Source organism: Balearica regulorum, chromosome 3, assembly GCF_011004875.1.
Source record: "Balearica regulorum gibbericeps isolate bBalReg1 chromosome 3, bBalReg1.pri, whole genome shotgun sequence".
Taxonomy (NCBI): Eukaryota; Metazoa; Chordata; class Aves; order Gruiformes; family Gruidae; genus Balearica; species Balearica regulorum.
The window spans coordinates 1,097,858-1,115,946 of record NC_046186.1 but is presented as its reverse complement, the minus strand read 5'-3'; the positions used below and the strand labels follow the sequence as shown (position 1 = coordinate 1,115,946).

General features: G+C 53.2%; 1 protein-coding gene across 1 annotated transcript; it reads left to right on the top strand.

The window, feature by feature from the left end:
• The first annotated feature begins 7,320 nt into the window (after window positions 1-7,320).
• Window positions 7,321-14,678, top strand: LOC142601390 (interferon-induced very large GTPase 1-like). The gene has a single exon (XM_075750233.1). The coding sequence runs from the start codon at window positions 7,321-7,323 to the stop codon at window positions 14,638-14,640; it is 7,320 nt and encodes a 2,439-aa protein (XP_075606348.1). The 3' UTR covers window positions 14,641-14,678.
• The last annotated feature ends 3,411 nt before the right edge of the window (window positions 14,679-18,089 follow it).

The window sequence follows — 18,089 nt, the reverse complement described above, 5'->3', positions numbered from 1 at the left end:
CAAGATGTGCAGGAACCGAAGGAGGTGGCCGTAATGCATTGCAAGGCACATCAATTTGGTCAGATGGCTGTAACTATCGATTGGTGGATAAAACTGCAAAGGTGGCTGCAGAACAACGTGTCCTTGCACTAGCACCAGTAAAACAGATGAAAATTCCAAATTTAAAAGCAAGGTACAGTAAACTAGATGAACAATTGGCAGAGCACTTAAAAGCATCTCAGAATATGGAAGGATGGTGGGTAACACCAGAAAATCAGGTAATAGTAACTCCACAAGTTATGTTAGAACTTGCACAAGAGAAACATGAGCAGACAAGCTGGGGTGTAGATGCTATGGTTACAAGTTTCAGAACATCTGTAATGTGTCTAGGATAGGAAAATATGAGTGGAAGTATTGAAAAGTGATTATTTCAAAACTTCCAAAGGGGGGAAATGTAACCGTAGGATAGGGGCTGTGAAACAGAAACTATAGAATCGGGTTGAGATAATTAGTTTGTAACCAAGGTAATAGGTAATGAAGCTAACTGACCATGGCAAGGTACAATGCTGCTACGTTCCTTGGACAGTCCCTCCCCAGCCGGACAATAGGTTCGGGGACATCAATCTTGTGAAGTAAGTTGTTATGGAAGGGTGCACCTGCAAAAAGGATACTGCGCATGCCTGCATGAAGGGAGTCATCCAGCGGACACGGGTGCAAGACCACTGACGACCACCAGAGACCCTTGAGGACCACCGACTCCAATCACTGAGCATGCCTGACAGGGAGGAGCATATGGAAATGGACTCTAAGAAATGATTATCATAGGACTGCCTTTTCTGAGAAAGATGATGAATATGTATGTTTTGATCCTACATAACCTGTGGGTTGGTGATCACCTGTGTCCTGGTTTCAGCTGAGAGGATTGATTTTCTTCATAGTAGCTAGTGTGGGGATACGTTTTGGATTTGTGCTGGAGACAGCATTGATAATATAGAGATGTTTTTGTTCTATGGACTTAGTGTTGAGCAGTGTTTATGTGGGGCCAAGGCCTTTTCTGCTTCTTGCACTGCCCTGCCAGCGGGATGGCTGGGGGTGCACAAGAAGTTGGGAGGAGACACAGACAGGACAGGTGACCCAAACTGACCAAAGGGATATTCCACACTATATGACGTCATGCTCAGTTTATAGGGAGCTTGGGGGAAGAGAGAGGGGGGGCGGCGGCGATCGGAGCAATGGCGTTTGTCTTCCCAAGTAACCGTTACGCGTGATAGAGCCCTGCTTTCCTGGAGATGGCTGAACACCTGCCTGCCCATGGGCAGTGGTGAATGAATTCCTTGCTTTGCTTTGCTTGTGCGCGCGGCTTTTGCTTTACCTATTGAACTGTCTTTATCTCAACCCACGAGTTTTCTCACTTTAACTCTTCCAATTCTCTCCCCCATCCCGATGGGGGGGAGTGAACGAGCGGCTGCGTGGTGCTCAGCTGCCGGCTGGGGTAAAACCACCACATCCAGGCTTTGCCGTTGCTTTTCCGTTCTCCTCCCCATCCCGCTGGGGGAGGGGTAAGTGAGCAGCGGTGTGGCGCTCAGCTGCCGGCTGGGCCTAAACCACATCAAGAAGAGAAGGCTGCAGGGAGACCTTGGAGCCCCTTCCAGTCCCTGCAGGGGCTCCAGGAAAGCTGGAGAGGGGCTGGTGCCAAGGGCAGGGAGGGACAGGCCAAGGGGAATGGCCTGAAGCTGCAGGAGGGGAGATGGAGATGGGATGGGAGGCAGCAATCCTTCCCTGGGAGGGTGCTGAGGCCCTGGCCCAGGGTGCCCAGAGAAGCTGTGGCTGCCCCTGGCTCCCTGGCAGTGTTCAAGGCCAGGTTGGATGGGGCTTTGGGCAACCTGGGCTAGTGGAGGGTGTCCCTGCCCATGGCAGGGGTGGCACTGGGTGGGCTGTGGGGTCCCTGCCCACCCAAACCAGTCAGGGGTTCTGGGATCGGGGGTAAGAGCCAAGAGCCCCAAGCACTGCCCGGCCCCTGCTGCCTTTCACCCCGGTCACAGGCAGCAGCTCTGCCAGCACCCCGCCGGAGCTGGATGGGTGCCCAGGGCTGGTGCTGCCTTCTGAACAGCCTGCTCAGCTCCAGCACGGGAAGCAGCTGCCAAGTTTCACTTTCTCACACTGTTCCAGGCAATACCCTGATTTCCAGGAAGGTTTAACTTCTGCTTTATGCTGCTATAAAGAAGCAGCAGCAGCCCACGTAAGAGCTCGGGGACTATAGAGAGAGTTTGGGCTGACACCAGCCCGGGAGCTGCCGAGCACCGGAGGGAGACGGTAGGACCTTCCGGATGAGCGCTGGGGCTGGGGACCAGCACAGAGCAGGGATCTTGTTTGTCTTCTGCTTCATAGTTCATGTGTTTTCCCATCACTTGAGAGATGCCGGGGAAGGAAAAAACGGGGTCGTAGGGCAGCAGGTGAATTGTGTCTGCTCCGAGCGTGGGATGGAGGAAGCAGCCTTTGCTCGCCAGCCCCTTTGAGGAGGCTCGGTGGACCTTTGTGTGCTGCAAGGGTTGAACTGGGAGGGTAGGAAGGAAGCGGGAGGGTCAGAGCAGGAGCCGGTGGGGAAGGAGGAGGCATCTGGGGGGGATTCAGGGGCGGACTGGTGTCTGCAGAGGGGCGAAGCCGGGGTTCAAGAGCTGGCAGCGGGGCTGGCTGGGGAGGGACCCGCTGCCTGCTCTAGGGACAGACCCCTTGCAGAGCCCCTGCCCTGCTGCCGGCCCGTTCCCGGGTTGGGAACCGCTCCCCCCAGCCAGGGCTGACCCTGTCCCGGGCACCACCAGCCCCGCGGCGGGTCAGGATGGTGCTGGCCTGAAGCCCAGCCGCACCGGGGGCCAGGGCGGCTGCGGAGCTGTGCATGCTCCTGCACCCTGGTGCCGTTTGCTCCCCCGCTCCGGAGACCGGGAACCGGGCTGGGACGTGTCGGAGCGAGACTGCAGGGCCAAAGGGGAGGTGGGAGGGCAGCCCTGCGGGTGCTCCCGTGGCCTCGGAAGCTGAAACGGGTCATTTGGGGAACACGATTGATAACAGCCTTTTCTGCGGCCTGCTCTCTGTCAGCGTTACGGGGGTGCAGAGGCAACGGGTGCTGGGGTGCAGTCCTCGGGCTGGCGGCACGGGCAGCGGGTGGTGGTGCGTACCTCCCGCGCCGCTCGTTAGAGACCGTGGCAGCAGTGGGGTAATGAGCGGCATTCGTGGGACATCCTGCTCTGTGCCCAAGCCGAGGGGGAGAGGTTTTCCTTTGCCTTTCTGTGGAGCGATGGTGGGATGCAGCTCCCCCAGCCTCTCCCGCAGTCAGACTTCACCACCCGAAGCGCTCTGGTCCCTGGAGCGGCCCCTCGCAGGCACAAGCCCTTCCAGAGCCCGGTTCCCCGCCGCGGGGCTGGGGAAAACGCTCTCGAGGGGGCTGTGCCCGTGAAACGGGGTGCAGGCAGTGCCACGGCAGCTGCGGGGGGTTGACCCAGGCTGGAGGCCAGGTGCCCCCCAAAGCCGCTCTGCCACCCCCCTCCTCAACTGGGCAGGGGAGAGAAAATCTAACGAGAGGCTGGTGGGTCGAGGTAAGGGCAGGGAGAGATCACTCGCCAGTTATCATCATGGGCAAAACAGCCTCAACTTAGAAAGCATTTCATCTAATTTCTTACCAAGCAAAACGGCGTAGAGCAATGAGAAATAAACCCAAATCTTAAACCGCCTCCCCCCACCCCTCCCTTCTTCCTGGGCTTGACTTCACCCCCCTTTCTCTCCCTCCTCCCCCCAGCGGCACAGGGGGACGGGGAATGGGGGTTGTGGTCAGTTCATCCCACGGTGTCTCTGCCGCTCCTTCCTCCTCAGGGGAGGACTCCTCACACTCCTCCCCTGCTCCAGCCTGGGGTCCCTCCCACGGCAGACAGTCCTGCACCAACTTCTCCAACGTGAGTCCTTCCCACAGGCTGCAGTTCTTCACCAACTGCTCCAGCGTGGGTCCCCCACGGGGTCACAAGTCCTGCCAGCAAACCTGCCCTGGTGTGGGCTCCTCTCTCCACGGGGCCACAGGTCCTGCCAGGAGCCTGCTCCAGCGTGGGCTTCCCATGGGTCACAGCCTCCTTCAGGTGTGGGGTCCTCCACAGGCTGCTGGGGAATCTCTGCTCCGGCGCCCGGAGCACCTCCTGCCCCTCCTTCTGCACTGACCTGGGTGTCTGCAGAGTTTCTTACGTCTTCTCACTCCTCTCTCTGGCTGCAAAAGCTCCCACTACGTTTTTTTTCCTTCTTAATTCTGTTCCCCCAGAGGCACTGCCACCATCACTGGTGGGCTCGACCTTGGCCAGTGACGGGTCCTTCTTGGTGCCATCTGGCTTTGGCTCTGTCGGACATGGGGGAAGCTTCTGGCAGCTTCTCGCAGAAGCCACCCCTGTAGTGCCCCCCTCGCTACCAAAACCTGGCCACACAACCCAATACACAGCTCATGCTGCCCTCCTTCACTTCCAAGGAAGAAAGCGATCCCAAGTTACGCCATAAGTATGCTTGGTGGTCCTCTGCGTGCACTAACACAATTGCGTGGGGCTTCTTCCTTATCCTTGAAGAAATCTGAAGCCACGCTGGGACTTCAGAGTGTGCCAGGGTCCGGCTGGGCTGGAGGTAACGTTCTCCATCGCAGCCGTGCGGAGTTTTGGGCATCTGAGACTGAAAGAGGTTGGTAACGGGTCAACAGGCGAGAAGTTGGGAGGGGACGGAGCTGGGACCCGAGCGGACCATGCCGCACGGCGTTGTGCTCAGCAATCAAAGCTGGGGGAAGGAGGAGGAAGGGGAGATGCTGGCGGCTGCGGCGTTTGCAGTTGGGCATCTGCCCGCCGATGGGAAGTGGTGAATAAACACCCCGCTTTGCTTTGCGGGCACGCGTGGCTTTCCTTTCCTGAGGAACTCTCCTTACCTCGACCCAGGAGGTTTTTTCTTGCTTCTCCTTTTCCACTTCTCTCCCCGTCCTGCTGGTGGGGGCTTAGTCGCTGGAGGGAGCCAGCCCCGGCGGTGTTTCTCCCCGTCTCTTCGGGGCTTGAGCTTCACCCACAGCAGCAGATGTGCGATTGTCGTGGTTTAACCCTGTCGTGGTTAAACCCGGCCGGCAGCTAAAACAACCACACAGCCATTTGCTCACCTACCCCCACCCCCGCCAGTGGGATGGGGGAGAGAATTGGAAAGGAAAAAAACCCCCAAACTTGTGGGATGAGATAAAGAGAGTTTAGTAGGACGGAAAAAAAAATAAATATACCAAACACGTGATGCACAGCACAATTTCTCACCACCTGAAGCCAATGCTCAGCTAGTTCCCGAGCTGTCCCGCCTCCCCGCCAACCCCCCAGTTATATCTGGAGCATGACATCATATGGTATGGAATATCCCTTGGGCAGGGGGGTCAGCTCTCCTGGCCGTGTCCCCTCCCAGCTTCTTGGGCACCTCCTCGCTGGCAGGGCACGGGAAGCTGACAAGTCCTTGACTTAGCACAAGCCTTACTGAGCAACAGCTAAACCGTCAGCGTGTTACCAACGTTATTCCCAGCCTAAATCCGAACCACAGCACTATACCCGCTGCTAGGAAGGACATTAACTCTCCCCCAGCAGGTAGTCGGGTACTGGGGGAGGATCTCTGTGCTGGGGGATCCTTTTAAAATTACAGTCAGATTGAGCTTTGACTTCATGGCCAGGCTTGGTCTGCCTCCCCGTGATGCTGTTGTGGTGTAAGGCATTACAGTCCTGTCCCAAGGCACCTTCTGGGCACCTTTTGCTGCGTGCAGAAGAGACTTCAAGCAGGAGATGGGTACCTTGCAAACCGTCCCTGGGCTAACGTACACCATGAGTACGTGGGTTTAGGTCCCAGGTGAAACCCTTGTCTGGTCACCACCCCAAATGCCCCGACGAGTCTTTGCTGGCCGGGCAGTCATCAGTGGTGGAGAAGGGACGGCCTCCACTGCCCCCTGGCATGAATCCTCCGTGGTGATGGGTTGCCATCTCCTGACTGTCTGGTCTTCTCCTTTAGGGTTTTGGGCCTTTCCTTCCTGCTGTTCTTCCTCCTGAATTCTTGAGGTGGTCCCCATCTTCCTCTTAACACCCCAGGCTTGTCTACCGTGTGACGGTGTGCTGTCTCAGCTGAGCTGGGGACCTTGGCTGCCTGCGTCCTCGGGAAAGCCAAGCTTCTGACCAAAAGGAGCATCTGCTGTGAGGTGAGATGAATCAGACCCCACATCCATTGAGCATAGTGCCTGAATCTTCACTGACTTTAAAGGCAAAGCTGACACTAAAGGCTCTGAAAGGGTTTGAGAGCCCAGTCACAAGCACCGTGGATCAATACCTGTGTTGGTAAGAGTCTTGTGTCGTTGGTGGGACAAAACCTGAATGCGCAGGAAGGTTTTGTGCACTGAATAAATCTCTTTGGTACCCAACTGAATTGAGACAGAGACAATTGTCAGGTTTGGATGACAGTGTTTAAAAAAAAAACAAAACAAAAGGGTGTAAAGGTACATGGACAGTGAGAGCATCAGCTCCATTGAAGTTACCAGTCAAGGACCTTTCCCATGTAGATGGGATAATCAATGACAGGGGAAACGATAAACAAACCCACACAAACTGGAAAGACAGGGGGTCCCGGAGACAATGCCAGAGACCCAAAGTCTCCAGTCACTAATGATGGGCCAACAGGATGCTCCAGGTGCAGCTCTGGACAGGGACAACCCGGAGTTTTCCCATCCACCAGAGAGAAGCAGCTCCTGGGGTGAACGGGCGTGAGCAGGGCGAGTGAGGGGCTCTGTGCCGGCCGCTGGAGAGGGACCACAGGTCACAGCCCGTGTGCTCGGTGCTCCGTGTTCAGGGTGAGCGTGTCCTGTGAGTGTGGGGTGTCCGTGAGATGAGTGTGTGAGCGCGTGCCTCTGTTTGCTGGTGAGCACCGAGCTGGACCAGCCAGCGAGCAGGAGACGCGTGGGGCTGGTAAGAGGGTGCAGGAATGCCCGCGGCTGTCTGTATGTATGGATTTATGAGTCCTGTTTGGTATACGTGGGTGCTGTTGAAGGCAGCACCTTGTCCATGGCGGTTGTGTGGCCACATCAGAGTGAGGGTGTGTGGTGTCTCTTGGATGCACACTCAGCTTCAGGGTTGAACCTGCAAATGAGAAAGCAGCGGGCACATCCATGTCCTGGATGGAGACCCTCTGGGTCTTGGGGTGTCCCAGGCTGGGCTCCTGCAGCCAGGTAGGAGGAATCCAGCAGCTGCTGGACAGCCCTCTTCTAAGAGGCCATGGCTTCTGATAACATACCTTAAATAAAGTCTGTTTTCCTCTTCCACAGGGATGGATTCCCAGGAGAACATAGTAGAGGATGATGAAAAGGCACAACTTGCTAAAAAACTACTGGCAGAAGCATGTGAGAAGGAAGGATTGGATGATGGATACTGGCTCCCCCAACTGTCGGAGACACTGGGAGTCAAGTCCAGAGAAGCCCTGAAACATCTGCAATATGAAGACTACCTTAAGCTGGAGTGCAAAGTACGGTACGCCTGGGAAAGAAGGGCGCTCCAAAAACTCCTGGAACTAACAGACAACAAAGAAACTTTTGAGGACCTGCAGAAGCAGCGCTTGGAGATGACAAAGCAGAGACAAGAAGAGGCCAAGCTAGCCCTGGAAGAGCTGCAAAAAATGCACAAAAGCCACAGCCACAACAAGGATGATATAAGACAGAAAGAGGAGGCTCTGTGGCAAGCCATGGAGATTCCCAAAGAGTACTGGGCACCACCACCAGAGAAGTCATTGGTGCATGTGCTGGAGAGCATCCAGAAGCGCCTGGAGCAGCAGGAGCTGTCAGTGGGCAGGGGTGAGAACGTCCCCGACACGGAGGTCCTGAGGCGGGCGTCGGGGGGGCTGGCCCTGCAGGGCATTTACAGAACCAGCAGCCTTGCAGATGTGCTGGCAAAGCGAGATCAGCTCATCAGGGTTCCCGATGGATTCAAGCTCGCTGGTCCAGAGCAAGGGTCGCTGCTTGAGAGGAAGGAGTTCTCCTCCTCTGCAGCAGAAGCCACTTTCACCAAGTCCATGGAGCAGCTGGGGTTCAGCGTCAGCGTTTCTGCCAAAGCCGGGTTCTGGGGGTTTAATGTTGAAGCTGGTGTAGATTACAGAAGCTCCTCGCGGTCGGAGAGCACCCACCAGTCCCGCTCTGAGAAGAGCTACATTTGCACCACCAAGTACCAGTACATCCCTCTGGCCTCCTGCTACTTCCAAAATCATCAGCTTCGCCTCTCGGATGCGGCCCTGCGGGAGCTGCAAGAGATCGAGCATCTTCTGAGCATCACTGAGGAAGCAGACAGGCCCAACATGCTGAAGAGCAGGTGTGCGAGCTTCTTCAACAGGTTTGGGTCCCACGTAAACCAGGGTCCCCTCCACTTTGGGGGGATATTCTGGTGGAAAGCATCTACGGAAGGATTCAGAGCTGAGCAGCGGGAAGAGATGAAGCGACAAGCGTCTGAAGCACTGAACTGCTACATTGGGGCCAGCTTCAGGGGCTTTGGTGTCAGCGTGGGAGTGGACGTGGACGTTTCAAAATCCAGCTCACAGGCTTCTTTTCAGGGAAGAGATGGAAAGAGTGCCCACACAGCGGTTCAGGTCTACGTGACCAACACAGGGGGCCCATCAGAGACGGATTCTCTTCCTCAGTGGAAACTGGGGCTTGTAAGTAATAACACAACCTGGTGTGTTATCGACCGAGGCTTTCAGCTGATCCCAGTGTGGGATATAATCCTGTTCAATCACGTCAGTGATTTTAAGTCCATCTATCAAATGAGCAGCAGCCTCAGGGCTGCGTATGAAGCGCTAACGAATCAAAGCGTTGGCACCATGTTTGGAGAGGAACTGGTCAGTGCGGTGGAAGAGGCCAAAGCTTTCATGGAGTGCGTGAAGGCCTGGGAGGCGACGGCGGATGAAAGAAAACTGCTCACCCTGATAGATTTCAAACAGAATCTGAATGAAAAAACCAAAAACCATAGCGTCTGGATCAACATATGCCTGTCGGACAAAGCACTGCAGGAGTTCCTGGTGAATACCGTTCTGTTTTGCACGAGGTCACCTCCGGAAAACACCACCTCTATCAAGTCTCTGTTGAGGTGCCTCCTGGATCCTCATGTCTATTCTGTCAAGGACTTCCCCAGGTCTTCCTTCATTATGCAGTGGATCTTCCATACTGAGCACATGCTTCCCGAAACTCCCAATGTTTCTGAGCTTGAAGATCTCACCAAGACACTGCTGCAAATGAAGGAGTACATCCAGGAAGTCACCTATGCACCAGAAACCTCTGCATCTGCCATTCATGAAGCAAAGATAAAAGCCACCTTGACTACAAGCCTAGCTGTTTACTCCTTACTCCAGTTTCTCCAGGAAAGGGCGCAGAAAGACATAGAACTGTTGGTGCTCTTAATTACAACCAGCACGGGATACCAGGTGGAAAGCAGCACTTTTCAGTACCTCCTTGGATGGCCAGAAATTAACTTCATGATAAATGAAATGCAAATGACACATAAGGACTATCTGAATCTGAAGGAGCAAGAAGTTTACAGAGCCCAGGCCTTCCTGCTGCTGACGGGTCTAACTGTAACGCCTGAATATAGAGAGGTGTCGCCTGAGCAGAAGAATGAGCGTTTAGTTTTCATGGAAGATCAGATGAAAAGCTTATGGTCCGCAGAGATAAAAGCTCTCCTCGAAAAGCACAGAGCAGTCAAAGACTGGGAGATGCTGGAAAGTGACTTGCGTGCCTTCATCAGTGGGCGCTTGGAGGACACATGCGACGATCTGAAGAAAAACAGTATAATCAAAGACATGGAAGACACTTTTCAGAGAATGGAGCCTTCCAGTCTGTCCCAACCCAAATCAGATGGCGGCGAATCCAGAGCAAATCAAGCCATTGCAAACCAAGATTTCCTCCACTTACTTACACGCCTTGGACTAGAAAGTCACTATCCAAGAAAAATGGGGACGGAAGATTTCCACATCATATATAAGACATCTGTACATGACAGCCAGCCCAGCAAGGACAATGAACTACCTTTTTACTTCTTGCAAAAGCTATTGACTGTGGATTATCAGGTGAGGTACCTGACGTGCAAGGACGAGAGCAACCCAGGACTCGCATCTGTGCCAAAAATCACACCGCAAGAGCATGAACCCTTGGATTCCTTTGATGACTTTTTCGCTGATTTGGAGGAAGAAGCCCCTGAACATGCAACCAGGGAGAGTTCTGTGCACCCCATGGACCTCCAGATGGCAATTTTTCATTGCGCTGACGATTTCATGAGACAGTACATTTCAACAAAGCTTGCTTTCTGCCAATTTGCGCTACCTCTCCTGGTACCCAACCCGTGCACTTCACGGATAGAGTTCCCCCTCTGGTCCCTCAGCCAAATAAAAAAGAGCTGGAAAGGGGCTGTGAAGTCAGGAGAGGAGGTCAGAATTAACAGTTACAAAAACAAACTCATTTATCAGGCAGAGACACCCATCGTGTCCTTCATACGGATCGGCAGTTCTCCCTCCTCTTCCAAGTCTCAGATCCTGAATGCTCTGCTGAGCAAACAAAAACACGACACTTTTTTCCACCGACATTGCAAAGGCAGCACCAAAAACTGTCTGCTGATGAAAGGTGTTGTGGAGATCTCCTGGTACTGTCCCCGGGGTAGCGACAATGACAGCTTTGACTGCTGTGTGGCTTTCTGTAACCTGCACGGAGATGCAAGGGATCATGAAGAACAGCTGCAGTTTCTACAGGAGATATCTGCCGTGAACGTGGCTCTCGTAGCCGAGTCTGATCAGAGTGACAAGAAAGGGATGGAAATTTTACGTGACCTGTGGCAGTCGCAAAAGCCTCTGGTTTGTCTTTTCACTGAAAAAGAGAACGTTTTAGCTGGCCGATCTAGCCAAAACATAAGAATAGGTATCAAGAACAGAAACGAAGCAGAATTGATGGGTGAGCTGACAAAAACAATCAGGGATCTCCTAGAAGGGTCTAACACGCTTTTCAGCCTTGACGCCTGCCTGGACAAAGCTCGCAAGCACGGATTCTTAGTCGATGAAGATACAGACGCATGTGTGACAGCCAAAGAAAAGGCACAGGCACTGGTGAAGCTTCTGAAGAAAGAGAAGTTGTTCGAGATCAAATCCCAGCTACTGCCTCTTCAAGGAAAGCTGTGGTCCACATGGTGCAAAAAGGACAAAGAACTCACTCGCTTGCAGGAAAAGAGGAACAAGAGCATAGAGCATCATCGGAGCCAAATTGAATCAGAGAAGTCGGCAATAAGAAGGAAGCAACTGGAGAAAGCGTTCCCCCTCAATCAGCTGATGAAATCAGTCCTCAGTTTTCTCCAGTCACAGCCAGCAGATACCAAGAAATACTTCCTGCAGTGGATGAAGGTCTTTATGGATGACCTGACCTCCGATCGCCTTGACGAACTGAAGAGACAGTATCACCAGTTATGGTCGCAAATCCTGGCAATAAAGAAAAGAAACGAAAAAAACAATCTGAAACCTCTGTTGCTGCCTAAGTTAGATGCCCTCTCCAACGAAATCAATGATTCGTCCATTGGCCTTGAGCATATTTTGAGAGAGGTAGGGCAGATTTATGAAGCTCTGGAATCAATGAACTCAAAGGAGATATGTTTTGTCAAACTACCTGAAATTGCAGCTGATCTGATGGTTTCAGGGTATCCCATTGAGCTGATGGATGGCGATGCTTCTTACGTACCGTTACGATGGGTTGGCGCAATCTTTGACAGATTAATTGTGAAGCTAGGGGACAAACGAGTATTTGTTCTCTCAGTGCTTGGCATCCAGAGCACAGGGAAGTCAACCCTGTTGAATGCCATGTTTGGTCTTCAGTTTAATGTCAGTGCGGGGAGATGCACCCGGGGAGCGTTCATGCAGCTAATTAAAGTGGACGAGAAGCTGCAACAGGACTTGGGCTTTGATTACATGCTTGTTGTTGACACAGAGGGACTTCGTGCCATAGAGATGGCCAATAAACAGTCCCTTAATCACGACAACGAGCTGGCCACCTTTGTCATTGGCATCGGCAACATGACTCTGATCAATATCTTTGGAGAAAATCCTTCAGAAATGCAAGATGTCCTTCAGATTGCTGTGCAGGCTTTTCTGAGGATGAAGCAAGTCAATCTTTCTCCAAGCTGCCTGTTTGTGCACCAAAATGTGGGCGAGATAACTGCCAAGGAACAGAACATGGAAGGACAAAGACGTCTGCAGGAAAAGCTGGATGAAATGACCGTGACAGCTGCCCAGCAGGAATTCTGTGACGTCTCCTGCTTCAGTGACGTCATCCGCTTTGACGTCAACACCCACATTCATTACTTTGCTCACCTGTGGGAAGGAAACCCCCCGATGGCACCGCCCAACCCCACCTACAGCCGCAACGTCCAGGAATTAAAGAGCAAAATTCTCCAAGCTGCCAAGAAGGAGTCGCAGGGCAGTGTTTTGAGGCTCTCGAGCTTGAAAGTTCGTATTAGTGACCTCTGGAACGCTTTGCTGAATGAAAACTTCATTTTCAGCTTCAAGAATTCAGTGGAGATTGCTGCGTACAAGAAACTGGAAACCGCATTTAGCCAGTGGACCTGGCAGCTGAGGAGTCACATCTTGGACTTGCAAATGAAACTGGACAATAAAATTCGGAATGGGGACTTGCAGAAGGTCACCACAGAACACCTTGAAAACCTAGTGCAAGGGACAAGTGATGCCATCAGGAGAGAGATGGAAAAGTATTTTGCTGAAGACAGAGACTGTGAGATACTGATCCAGTGGAAAGGCAGCACGGAACTGAAGCTGAAAGAACTAAAAGAATCTCTTCTTCTTGAAACTAGAAAGAAGTGTGAGAATCTTATCGAACTAAAGAAGAACCAGTGTAAACTGGATGAAAGGAAGTCAGAGTATGAAAGCGAGCTCCTGAAAAGGAGCAGGGAGCTGGCTCTGTCTCTAAAAGGCCAGAGTCTAAGTGAAGGGGAACTGAGAGACAACTTTATTTGTCTCTGGACAACCTGGATTGCTGAAGTCTCCTCTGCTGCTCCCCCTCCGGAACAGGTTGATATCGATGTGGAAATAGAAGATGTCCTTCTAGAGCACTTCCAGGAGCCTAACTTACCTGCACGAATCAGGACATTTCCCAAACACGGAGCATTTTCTGTTGACTTGAAGAAACATGTCACTAAGAAAAAAGGTTGGCTACCCTCTTGGACTACGAATTTTGATCATGCTGAGGTGAGCAACATAGAACGCATTACAGATAACATCATAGAGTGTGTGAAGGCAAACATTGATAAGAAGGAAAGGGAGAAAAGGGATTACAGTCGAAGTTTTATTCATGAAATACTAAATGAAGTACGGAAAGGTGTGAACTCGGTCCCTAGCGATGCAAATTACAGGTTTAATAAAGACTACAGCATAGATTTATCACTGCATCTGTGCAGAAGGGCAGCAGAAAGGTTTAAAGCCATGCACACAGCATTCAAAAAAGCAAATGATCCAAGCATCTACCTGGAGAGCAAGAGAGAAGATTTCTTTAAGTGTTTCCAGATTTCCTGCCAGGGAGCCACTTCTATCACAACATTTGCTGTTTTCCTGTGTGACAAGATTGTCCCAGCTCTTCGCGAGGCGGTCTATGAGAGGACAGCTCTTGCCATAGCTCGAGACGTAAAGGGTAAATTCCCAGATTTCAATGGCAGTAGAGCCTCTCTGGAAGTTTGCATACTGAGATACCTGGCAGAAGAAGAAAATTTTGAGAAATTCATGCAGTACCTCAAACGCCCACGAGACTTTTTACAGAGATACATTGAGACACGTGTTGAGACGTACTGTTTAGATGGGAACAGGAGGCTGGAGAAGTTTTTAGATGACTCCCTTACTCACTGCTATGAGTGCATCCAGTCAGCTGTTTTTACCTCAACCAGGATTGTCAAAGACAGAAAAGACAGAAATGACAAAATCTCTCTTTGGCTGGATGAATTTTGCAGCGCTCTTGGAGAGGTGCTACGCTTGCCCAGGACGGAGCTGAAGGGCATTGAGCATCAGGAGATAACAGACATAGAGTTCCTGAATAATGCCATGACGGAAGCACTGGCTCCCCTGAAAGATCACCTCAGGGAAGAGTTCGCTAGTGCCAATATGAGCTCATTTGAAAGGCAGCCTCACACAATCCTGGCCGAGCAGTTTGCAGGGTGCTGGGAGCAGTGTCCCTTTTGTGGGGCTGTTTGCACAAACACCATGCCGAATCACGATGGAGACCATCAGGTTGTCTACCATCGTCCGGAAGGTTTGACGGGATACAGGTGGCGTTATACAGACCATCTGGTCATTGATATTTGTTCTAGTTTGGTTGCAAGTGACTGTACATTCAGGATTGGTGAAGACACATGGATCCCCTACAAGGAATACCGGGATGCAGGATCTCCATATAACACTTGGAAAATTACTCCTGATCCATCCATGCAAGCGTACTGGAAATGGTTTGTGTGTCATTTCAGGTCAGAGCTAGAAACATGGCACAACGGGAAATTTCAAGGCAAAGGAGAAATCCCTGCTTTGTGGCACAATATTAAAAAGCAGGAAGCACTTGATGAACTGAAGGCGCTTTAGGCCAAGTCGATATGAAGGAAGAACCGCAACTGCTTTGCATTTTAGAACAGCATAGTACAAGCCTGTCTGCAAAATATTGTTGTAATGACCACGACCTCAAGCCACATGAAGAAAATGGGATCTATCTGCTTAGGAAGTTGGGTGAAATAAGGTGTGCTACTCCTGCCATCGCTCAGAAATTCCCTTGCTTCACGATAAACTTAGAATGCTCTTCCCTTCTTGCCATAAACATTTGCATCTGTTTGGCCTTAGAGCAAAAAACCAAAAACATTCCTGCAGTCATATGGCCAAGATTAAGACCAAGCACCGGATGAAGAGCAAAGGCAGCATTAGAAAGGACCAATTTTATCATCTACTATGAGACAATAAGTGACAGTGGCAAAAAAATAGTTTTCCTGCAGCAAGTACTTGTCACCCTGTAACAAAAGGGCTGTGGGATCCGAGAGCAGCTCAACACTGGCTGCAAGCTGTGCTGCTTTGCTTTTCGGGATTATCCTTCCCTTGTCGACCCCTTATTGGTAAACTGAGCTAGTCCTCAGACCAGTAGCTGTTCTGTCTGTGATGCTGTTAAAGGTGAGGTGGGTTGAGAACTGGCTGAACGGCAGAGCCCAGAGGGTTGTGATCAGCGGTGCAGAGTCTCGCTGGAGGCCTGTAGTGAGTGGTGTGCCCCAGGGGTCAGTGCTGGGTCCGGTCTTGTTCAACATCTTCATCACTGACCTGGAACAGGGGACAGAGTGTGCCCTCAGCACGTTTGCTGGCGATCCCAGACTGGGAGGAGAGGCCGACAGAGCAGGAGGCTGCGCTGCCATTCAGCCAGACCTGGGCAGGCTGGAGAGTTGGGCGGAGAGGAACCCAATGGAATTCAACAAGGGCAAGTGGAGGGTCCTGCACCCAGGGAGGAATAACCCCAGCACCAGGACAGGGTGGGGGTGACCTGCTGGGAAGCAGCGCTGCGGAGAAGGGCCTGGATGTCCTGGTGGACAACAAGCTCTCCATGACCAGCAGCGTGCCCTCGTGGCCAAGGCGGCCAACGGTGTCCTGGGGTGCACGGAGAAGAGCGTGGCCAGCAGGTCGAGGGAGGTTCTCCTCCCCCTCTGCTCTGCCCTGGTGAGGCCACATCTGGAGTTGTGTGTCCAGTGCTGGGCTCCCCAGTTCCAGACAGACTGGGAACTACTGGGGAGAGTCCAGCAGAGGGCTACGAGGACGAATTATGTATCTTTGCAGCTTCCTCAGCAGCGTGTGACATTCGTGTTCATGCTGTCGGGACAGGCTGGTGGCAACGGAGCCATGGTCTGGAGAACATGACCACCAGTGAGGTGGTTGGTGCTTTTTGCCACGCAGTTCCTGCAATGCCGCTTGAAACCCAAAGACCAAACCCTCCTGGAGAGCTGGTCAAAGTGGTGATTCACTGTAATCCCTTGTAGTCTTTGCTAAAAACTAATAAACTAATAAACTAAACGAGTTGGTCTCTGCATCCTTTATCTCCAGGTGGGCCACAGTTGTGTGTGACTTCAGCGTTTGTGCTGTGAAGACAGGAAGGTGGCAGCTGGGCGAGGGTCTGTGTAAGGGTGTGTGTGTCTGCTCCTTTCAGGGTGTCTGGTCAAGGACCTTCTCCAGTGCCTCAAGGGACAGTAAGAAGGGGAGGAAGCCATAAACAGGAACAGCCAGTTAAACACATCTGACCTGCAAATGATAAGGGAGGCAGTGGTGGGGACCACACTAATTGATGAGTGAGAGGGTGGGAAGGTTTATTCTAGCGAGGTTATCTGATCGGGGAGGTGGTCAACTGGGAAACTAAGGGAAAAAGGGGGAACCAAACTCAAAAATATACCAAGACACAGACCTGACAGAACAGACATGGAGACAACGGCAGGAAACAAACCTTGCCAGTGTGAGCGTGCGCTGCAAGGACTAAGGGCCGGTTATTGGTGAGACCTGTGCGGGGATTTGGGGCCAGTTACTGGGGTCAGACTGGGCGTGTAGGTGGCCCTGACCCATCGTGTCAGCCACTGGAGTGAGTGGGGGTCTTTAACCTCCAGCCACTGGGGTGGGAATGGTGCGTGTCCTGAAAATGAACTACCTGGGGGAACGGTGTGAAGGTGGGTGAGGGGCTGAGCACCTGCAGCTGGAGCAGGACCGTGGGTCACAGCCCACGTGCCTCGTGCCAGCTGCTGGGCAGGGAGCAAGTGTCTGTATCCCAGCCTGGGTGTGCGTGGAGCGTGTGTGTGAATTCACCACCAAACTTCAAGCTGGACCAGCTGGTGAGTGGGGTGGCCTCAGGCTCGGCTGGGGTATCAGGCGGGTGGAGGGTCTGTGCCGGTACCTTTGTGCCGTGTGCCTGAAGCACTCTTCCGGGGCTTTTTTCTCCCACGTGTACTGTGCATTGCTTGCAAGCTTTAGGTAATCTTCATCTTTCAGATGTCTCAAGGCCTGTGTGCCAGTAACACCAACTCCTTCTCCAGTCCAGGGAGGCAGTCCTCCTTCCAGTGTGTCTGCCAGTCCGCCCTCAGAGGGATCGTCTGGCACGTCCTTCCTTGCAGGCCTTGCTGTGGGAAGGAATGCAAAGATGCCTTCAAGTCACACAGGGATGCAGCAGCTCTCGCTGTCTGCAAGGTTTGTAATTAATGTTCTCAGTGACTCTCTGAGAAGAGGCCGTTAGGGAAGGCAAAAGGCCTGACGATGGTGGGATGTGACTGTAAAGTTGACCAGGGACTGTCCGGTGGGGTGGGAAAGATGGGGGCTGGAGAGGGCAGGCGACCGGGGCCGGGGGAAGGCCGGGATGGTGCTGGAAGTGGAGATCTCTTGGGGAAGGGGAATGGGGGCTGCACACAGGGAGGGGGGCCGGGAAGGACAGAGCGGGGAGGGTGAGAACAGTTGCCCCTTCCCCACGGGACCCCCAACAGAGCCCTGGCCCCCCCGCCTGTCCCTGGAGCCGGTGGGACACGGGCAGGCTCCTCGCCTGGGACCCGCCAGCCCAAGCTGCATTGGGAAGGTCCCTCTGCTCTGGGCCCCTTGCACCACCGTTCTCTTCCACTTTTCTTTAAGGGAAAACCGATAAAACTGCAGCGAGACGCAGGGGGTCGGCAGCCGCGGGGAGAGGCGGGCCGCCCGGGTTCGGCAGTGCCTGGTCTCCTCAGGGACAGCCGGCCTCCCTCGCCTCCGCGGGCGCCCCTGGCCCGCCCTCCTCTGCCCTTGCGGCGAGATCCACCCCGGCGGGACCTCCCCGGCTCTTTATTTCTTTATTTCTGCCCCCAAAAGAGCCTTTTTAGAGGCGGTAGTGCCAGCGGGAAACGTTCCGTCAGCGGGGGGGGGGAGAGCGCGGCGTCCTCCCGCCCGAGAGGCGGCGCCCTCCGGCAGCCGGGCCCCTGGCCTTGCCGTGGGGCGTGGCGCGTGACGTCACGGCCACGCCGGGTGGGCCGATGCGGCGGCGAGAGGCGGGCTACGGCGGC

Excerpts from the sequence above, each read along its gene's own strand:
- LOC142601390 (XM_075750233.1), top strand. The coding sequence starts at position 7,321 with ATGGATTCCCAGGAGAACATAGTAGAGGATGATGAAAAGGCACAACTT.